At 39.4% G+C, this 7,779-nt stretch overlaps 1 protein-coding gene across 2 annotated transcripts; it reads right to left on the reverse strand.

Moving 5' to 3' along the window:
• Positions 1-2,484: 2,484 nt before the first annotated feature.
• On the reverse strand, positions 2,485-5,902 carry LOC117621134. Of its 2 annotated transcripts, none has more exons than XM_034351456.1 (5): positions 5,407-5,902; positions 4,794-5,262; positions 4,639-4,690; positions 4,167-4,242; positions 2,485-2,831 (listed from the first exon to the last, which is right to left on the reverse strand). In XM_034351456.1, the coding sequence occupies exons 1-5, from the start codon at positions 5,446-5,448 to the stop codon at positions 2,655-2,657; spliced, it is 816 nt and encodes a 271-aa protein (XP_034207347.1). In that variant the 5' UTR covers positions 5,449-5,902; the 3' UTR covers positions 2,485-2,654. The 2 variants fall into 2 exon arrangements, with proteins under 2 accessions (XP_034207347.1, XP_034207338.1); XM_034351447.1 differs by having other exon boundaries at positions 2,545-2,831; positions 4,161-4,242.
• Between the last annotated feature and the right edge of the window lie 1,877 nt (positions 5,903-7,779).

Consider the following 7,779-nt stretch of genomic DNA (forward strand, 5'->3'; position numbering starts at 1 on the left):
ACATATAAAACCATTTCAAAAAAATAAAATGGCGGTTACATATAACTACGTCGTTTTTAGCTAACACGACGCAATATTTGTTTTGCGACGTGGAATCTTTTCATTTAACGTCGTTAGGTTTAATATAACCGACGTGGATTTGAATTTTTAAATTATGAATATAATTTTTTTTCCAGTGACCTTTCAGTTTATTTTTCAATTACAGTGCGTTATAAATAGAGTTTTTTTTCCGGAGGAAATTTAAAATGAAGGAAATTAATGTTCTGGAATATGTAAAGTTTCCTTTTTGGATGACAGATTTAAATAAAATAAGAATATAAAAACAACGATTGTTTTTGTATTACTGTCGTCGTTCTTCGTCGTCTTAAGTAAGACTAAGACGACGTAATATATTTGTCGAGCGACGTTGATTTGTTTTTTAAACGTCGTTAGGTATAATATAATCGTCGTTGAAAATTGTCTCCCAGATTGCAAATTTGCAACGACGTTAGGTATAATATTTGTAGATACACAAACGCACACACATCATCAACTTCCAAAAAATTGTCTCTCTGATTGCAAATCTGTGTCATCTGTTAAGATTATGATGTGGAATAGAGTTCCATCTGGTAAGATTTCGTATCCCTTGGGTTCTCAGAAAAATCTGATTATGTCGGCGGTTTTCTATATAAACCGTCGTGGTTATTTCAATTCTTGTCATTAAGTAGATCTACCGGCGTAGGATAAGAAAATCAAAGAAAAAAATTGTTAACAAAAATTCTTATTAAGGCGACGGTTTAAATTAAAGGTACGACGTATAAAATGAATAAATACGACGTTAAATTTTATAGTACGATTTAAAGATAACGTCGTAGAACTATACGATAATGACGTCGATATATTTATATTTTTCGTCGTTGTACATTAATTTAATACGGCGATATTTTGTATTTTAAAGCCGTGGATTTGTTTTTAATTATACGGCGTCTTATACGAAAACCTCGTCGTGTTATTTTATGAGTAAAAACGGCGGCTTTTATTGAAATCGTCGTCTTTACTTTCGACGTCGGTCGATTCATAACTTCTGCCGTTCTTTGTTGGCTTTGATTTTACTCTGCGGAAATCTGTTTCAAATAGGCGTCGGTTGTTTAATTAGGTACGTCGTTGTTTTTGAACAGCCATTTGAATCTCCATTTTTAGTTGTCTAAGGTGGTATTAAACGACGGTGTTTTTAGAACCGTCGTCTTTTTTAAAACCACGACGGTTTTCACTTAGACCGTCGTTGTTTTCTGGTCGTCTTTTTCACTTTTTGTAGTAGTGGAGAGAGAGAGAGAGAGAGAGAGAGAGAGAGAGAGAGAGAGAGAGAGAGAGCAGCACTAGAGCGAGAGAGTAAAAAGAGACACAGATCTGCACTAGAGCAAAGAGAGAGACAGAGAGCTGCGCTAGAGAGAGCAAAGAGAAAGACAGAGAGACAGAGAGAGAAAAAGGGGCTGAGCAAGCTGAGAGAGAACCAAATTTCTGAAAATGTGATATGGGTGCAATCAGTGAACAATAAAGATGTATTTATAGGTGGTAGTTCTAAAATTTTTGGGGAGGGGTGGTATTTTCACAAAAAATTATAAAATAGGTGGTATTTTGAGCTATTTCCCAATTTTATTTCATTATTTTGTGTTTACCATTTTGCCCTCGTATATTAAAGAATCATCTGTTTTTAGTACATTTATTTCTCAAGGACATTAAGGAACTTTAAAAAATTTAACCTTTCTTTTGTCAGATTGGTAAGAAGATAATAAAAGTGACTTATGAAAATTAAGTACATAAAACCCACAAATTATGGATCCTATTTTAGCTTAGTTTTAATCTTTTAAATGTTTCCATTTTTGAATCCTTTTGGAAATATTAAATTTGTTACGTTCCATGTCAATTTCTTTGTTACATGCCACTGTGTGACAAATGTAGTTCTTATCCCTGACAATATTTACATAAATTTGGGGAGGGTGTATTCAATTATGATTTTAAAAGACTATTTTGAGATAAATAAGTCTTGTGGTATTCAATTAAGACTTTTAAATAATCTAAACAAGTCTTGTGGTATTCAATAAGGACTATTAGGATTTTTTTAAACTCTTTTAAAAAAATCTTATAAGTCATTACATTCTTAAATAGTCTTTTAAAATCCACTGGACTTATTTATCCATAAATAGTCTTTTAAAATCTCAATTGAATACACCCCCCTTGATGTTTTAATTAGGATTTTTTTTTTTTATTATGAAAATTTTGAGTCTTTGTTTTAAAGGTGATGTGTCAACTTTAAATTCTTTGGATTGAAAATTAAATGACGTGGCATGTGGGGAGTGAAAGTCAAGCAGATCTTAGTAGAGAAAATCAAAGTAGAAGATTTGAATCCTGTTTTTCTTCTAATTTCTTCGGTCGGGATTCTCATCCCCGTGGGAGCACTCATCCATTCAAAGACATAATATAATAATGAATTAAAAGTGATTAGTAGATTCTATCAATAAAAAGAAGCTTTTATTTTAAGACACTATATAGTTTACTAATTTGGAAGATAGGAATACAATTTCACATAATTAGTATAAGGCCAAACACCAAAAAGTACGTAGTACCTATTTTTACAATAAAAAATTAAAATTACATACAACGTCACTACTTCAAAGTCATATCAAATGTCCACGTTGCCGCCATTGCAATCGCCACCGCCATTGTTGCCATTCTTGAGCCACTTGCAGCACCTGCTTAGCCATCGCCTCATCCCAGCCACCACCGATGTGCCCATCGCCAGCCAGCACCTCCTGGCTAGCCACTCGTCGGCAACCAACTATGTTGCTCTCAACCTAAAAAAAATAAGAAATTTAGTGTTCAAGAAGAGACTCAAACCTTGACCCTCAAAGGAGGAAAGCCTCATTTACAAACCACTTCACCAACCATGTTTTTGTGGTATTTTGTCAGTTACGCAATATTTATATTAATAGTCAATGGTTTTTTTAAAAAAAAAAAAATTTATTTCACGTTTGGGCCTCCTCTTTGCCCTAATTCAAAACAAAATTTTATTCCTAGATATTAAAATCCAAACATAAATACTCTATGTCTCAAATCCTAATTAGTTGTTATATCTAATACCTAATTTTTAATTTTTCTTTATCGTATTCAATCCCGATGTGGCCTTCCCAAAGTGACCTCCAAATTAACATTCCGTGATACATATGGGACTTCATAACTTAAGCCTTTTGGATACATCATTTCCTCCCAAAAACTATACATATATATATATATATATATATACAGAGAGCTTCCATTGAGGGATCCCTCAAATAAACTTATTTGAAGGACCCCTCAAATAAACTTATTTGAGGGACACTCCTTGTTTGTAGGCCACACTCCGGATTGTATTTCACTCATCCAAACCGTCTGTTTTGTAGATACTCATTCAAAGATCATCTCTACAAAAAATTACTTGAATCCGATATCATTTGACCACTCATTTGAGTTATTGAAATTTTAGTACTTTCTTGAATGAACGTGTTCATTGATTTTGTATGACACAATTGGATGTCGAAACGTTTTCCGATTTATCTAATTTTTTGTAAGGATGATCTATGAATGAAGACCTAAAAAATAGATTGTTTGGATCATTAGAAAAAAAAATTGTAGGGTACCTTAAAGGGCGTCCCTCAAATATTTGAGGGATCCCTCAATAGAAGGGGACTGTATATATATATATATATACAGAAAGCTTCCATTGAAGGATCCCTCAAATTAGCTTATTTGAGGGACACTTTTGTAGAGTCTACTCCGCATTGAATTCACTAATCCAAACTGTCAAATGTTTTACATAATCATTCAAAGATCATCTCTACAAAAAATCACTTGAATCCGATATCGTTTGACCACTCAATTGAGTTATTGAAGTTTTAGTACTTTCTTGAAGCACTGTGTTCATTAATTTTGTAGAATACAATTGCATGTCGAAACAGTTTCCGATTTGTCTAATTTTTTACAAGGATGATCTATGAATGTAGACCTAAAAAAATAGATAGTTTGGATCATTGGAAAAAAAAAATCGTAGAATATCCTAAAGGGTGTCCCTCAAATAAAATTATTAGAGAGATCTCTGAATATATGTTTTGGAAATAATTTACTTTAAATAGTAATTTAATTGGTACCTCTACCTCCTGGTCATCCAGAGATGGTATATTTGTAGGTGCATAATACTTCGCGGTTGCATGCTTAGAAGTTTCTTCCGTGCTACAAACCAACAGATTGAGATAATATTTTCTATTAGTGGAATGGAAGCCATGCATACAGATGAAAAAGCATACAGAGAAAAGAAAGCAATCTTTTACGCCTGTCTTGTTTATTAGAGCTAGAGAGCTAGCTTAATTAGCCAATCTCTCTCCATCTGCTCGCACTTTAGTCTTCACATTTTGTGTTGATAGAAATAAAGTAGAATTCCCATGTGATATCCATTAAAATCCTCTTAATTATTTCTTAAAATTTCCATATCGTCTCCTTCCAAAACTAAATAAATAAATAAAAAAAGAAGAAGACGCCTTCCTTTTGTATTATCTAACACTAAAAAGCTGCAAAAAGATTTAATATGCAAATTAATTAAGCAGCAGATGAGCAGTAATTCGTGTTTACCTTGAAGAATTTTCCCTGGAGTCCTTGTTATCTTGAACATGAATAGTCTGACCTAATGTATGAACCCACAACATTATTAATTTAACAGAAAAAGAAAAAGATTTTAACAGGAGAAAAAAAAAAAAAAAACATAATTGTAGAGGTAAAGGAATTACTATCCAAAGGCTTTCTCAAGATGTTGTTATCAGTGGTATTGGCGTTCATTCGGTTATTACTTAGTTTTGAACCACCTAAACACAGAAGAAATATGGCAGGCAAAAGGGATGCTTTGAAAGGATTATCAACATGCCGAAGGCAGTCAACATACTGAACTATACAGAAAATGCACTGTGAGATGCCAGCAGCTAATCCATAAACGTCAGGAAGAGTACCAAAAAGCGTATTACGAGGAGGTGGAACATAAAACCACCGGAGCATTCCCCATCTCCTCAACACAACTCTTTCCTTTTTACCTCTGTAAGTTAGCTCCCAGATGGAAATGAGCACAGCTGCAATAGCCAACAGCATACCAAACAGTGCATACTGGGATTTTCTTGGGGAGGAAGCCTGATCACAAGCAGCTGACAACATCTGTAGGCCAAGGATAGTGGCAAAAAATATCCACTCTGCTGATTCTGAAGTAGCCTATAGAAGAAAAGTAACTAGCTAATTATAAATTCAATTAAAAATTAAAGATACCAATCAAGAAATATATGCAACAACAAAAAAACTGTTAGGCTAGCTTGGCTGGCTAGCTATGGTTATGATCAAGTTTTGAGTGACCACTACCTTTATGGGCTCGTCATAAAAATTATAGTTGTAGGAGCTCATCCCTGAAACTCAAGGAGGGCCTGTAAAGATTACTACTAGGTGTTAAAGATGGCTCAGAAGAAGACTGATCTCCACGACGAGTATTTGCAAACCAGGAAACCAGTTGTTGCTCTCTCAATTTCAACGGCTAATAAGCAAGTGCTTTTCTTTGAGACATAAATACCTCTGTTTGGTTACTGGGAAAAAGGAGGAATTTACATAGAAAAAGAAAGGAACTTTCCAAGACGGATCCTCTGCTTTCTTTCTTTAATTATCTGATTTCCATCTTGCCCAGACTGAAAACAACGAGAAGAAGATGCTAGTGTTATGGGATTAGTGGAGAAGAGGTTTTAGTTAGGCAATAATGGATTAAAGAGAAAAGGAGAGAGCTTCTTGGAAAATCGCTGTGTGGTGGAAAAGCTCTTCCCAGGTGGCCGACATGGTTTATCAATACCGTGAGCTATCAAATACAGTTGAACCATGTTTACACCATAATGAACCGAGCAGTCCCAGCCACAAAGCGACTAGCACCAAGGCAACCACGCCTTCTCCCATGCCGAAGGAAGACACACTTCTGAGGTCGAGCAGACCCAGCATCAAAGCGACTAGCACCAAGGCAACCACGCCTTCTCCCATGCCGACGGAAGACACACTTCCGAGGTGCCAGACACCTGCCGAAGCTCCCAAATGCCAAACCTAATCTCCAGGACACGCGTCGCCACCACAACGGCTTGCACAAAGTCCCACATTGGAACTTTGTGCAAAGCTCCCACTTTCACTTCCCTATAAGTAGGGAACAGTACCCAGGTAAAACAGAGAGACTATTCCCCTACTTTCACTGTTACTCTGCCAGAATTACTACCTGTAACTGACTTAGGCATCGGAGAGCCTTCGGCCGACACCACACCGGCGTCCGAAGCTTAATGGTTGCTTCTCCTCTTTTTACCTTCTGCAGGTCTTACCAATCCATTTCACCCAAGGGCTTCAGCCTTCTTCCCTGCTGAAGACCTAGTACCTCTAATCACTAAGTTGGACTCAAATAGTGGCCGAGCCATTTTGAGCATCAGCAGTTTGGCGCCGTCTGTGGGAATTCGACACTTGAATCCCTTCTTTCTCTATCAGCCCAGCTGGCTCCTTCACCCCTCAGGCCCCGTCGCCTCTTCTTCACCCCCCATTCTGCTATGCCGACCGAGGATAGCCGCGATACCCAGCACCAGACCCCCCGCGAGGGTACTTCCCGAAGGAAATCTCCGGGAGACGCCTCTCTCCAGGCAGAACTGGAGCGCCTCCGTGATAGTATGACTAAGATGTCGGAGAAGTACGAGCATCTTCATACCCGGAATGCTGAGCTAGAGCATGACTTTCGTGTTCTAAAGCGGAACCAGGAGAGGGCTCAAGCCCAGGATGCCCAACAAAACCTGACCCAGAACGTTGGGAATCCTCAGCCGAACCAGCCAGCACATTCCAGCCACAGCTCCCCGGCCAACTCTAGGATCCGCAAGGGAAAAGACCACCTTCATCCGGAGCAAGCCCCGTCGCGACCCCTTTGCGTTCCCCCACCGAAGGACCGGCCTCATGAGCCAGTCAGGATCTACCAAGATTGCCGGGATCGCATCTCGGACCGTCAGCCAAGGCCGATCCCTATCCCTGTCAACCTCGAGGACCCAAGGGTGGCACACCTGGGCCCATCTCCAGCCCCCGTCCGCGCACCTAACGGAGAAGGTGTCGGGGACTCGGATGGTGGGGAATTCTATAATTCAGAAGATTGGGAACATTCCCCAGCCCCTGTCTATCCCACCCCCGGGCCTTTGGCGCTTGAAACTCTTCCTCATGCCGGCCCGGCTATGAGGCTTCTCTTCGAGAAGGTCCGGCGCCTGGAAAGCGAGCAGCATCGCAGCCATCAACCCCTCTGGGCGAAACCACGGCCAGGGCCTTTTACCGAGCGTATCCTCCACTACCACCAGGAGAAAGATATCCAGCCCCTCCGCATCGCTTTCTACACTGGCACGGAGGATCCTCTCACCCACATCCTCTCCTTCCAGTCTGCCCTTGGGTGCAAAGGCCTTACTGATGAAGGCATGTGCCTCCTCTTCCCTTCCACCCTCAGCGGCGCGGCCCTGAATTGGTTCTACAGGCTCCATCCCCGCACCATCAACTCCTTTGATAGTCTCAAGCAGACGTTCCTGGACCATTTTATGATCCAGACTGATCACCTATATTCTGCCGACGACTTGTATATGCTTCGGCAAGCTGAGGACGAACCCCTTCGGGAGTATGCAGCTCGGTTCAGCCATGAATACTCCCGCTGCCCAGACACTGACGATCGCGCTGCCTTCGGCGCTTTCAAAAGCG

This window comes from Prunus dulcis, chromosome 1 (assembly GCF_902201215.1).
Source record: "Prunus dulcis chromosome 1, ALMONDv2, whole genome shotgun sequence".
Classification (NCBI taxonomy): Eukaryota; Viridiplantae; Streptophyta; class Magnoliopsida; order Rosales; family Rosaceae; genus Prunus; species Prunus dulcis.

Bases quoted from the DNA above. Each gene is read 5' to 3' on its own strand.
- LOC117621134 (XM_034351447.1), bottom strand. From the start codon at position 5,448: ATGAGCTCCTACAACTATAATTTTTATGACGAGCCCATAAAG. The intron at 5,263-5,406 runs GTAGTGGTCACT...TTTCTTCTATAG, and splicing joins TTTATGACGAGCCCATAAAG to GCTACTTCAGAATCAGCAGA. The intron at 4,691-4,793 runs GTAATTCCTTTA...TTCATACATTAG, and splicing joins CTTGAGAAAGCCTTTGGATA to GTCAGACTATTCATGTTCAA.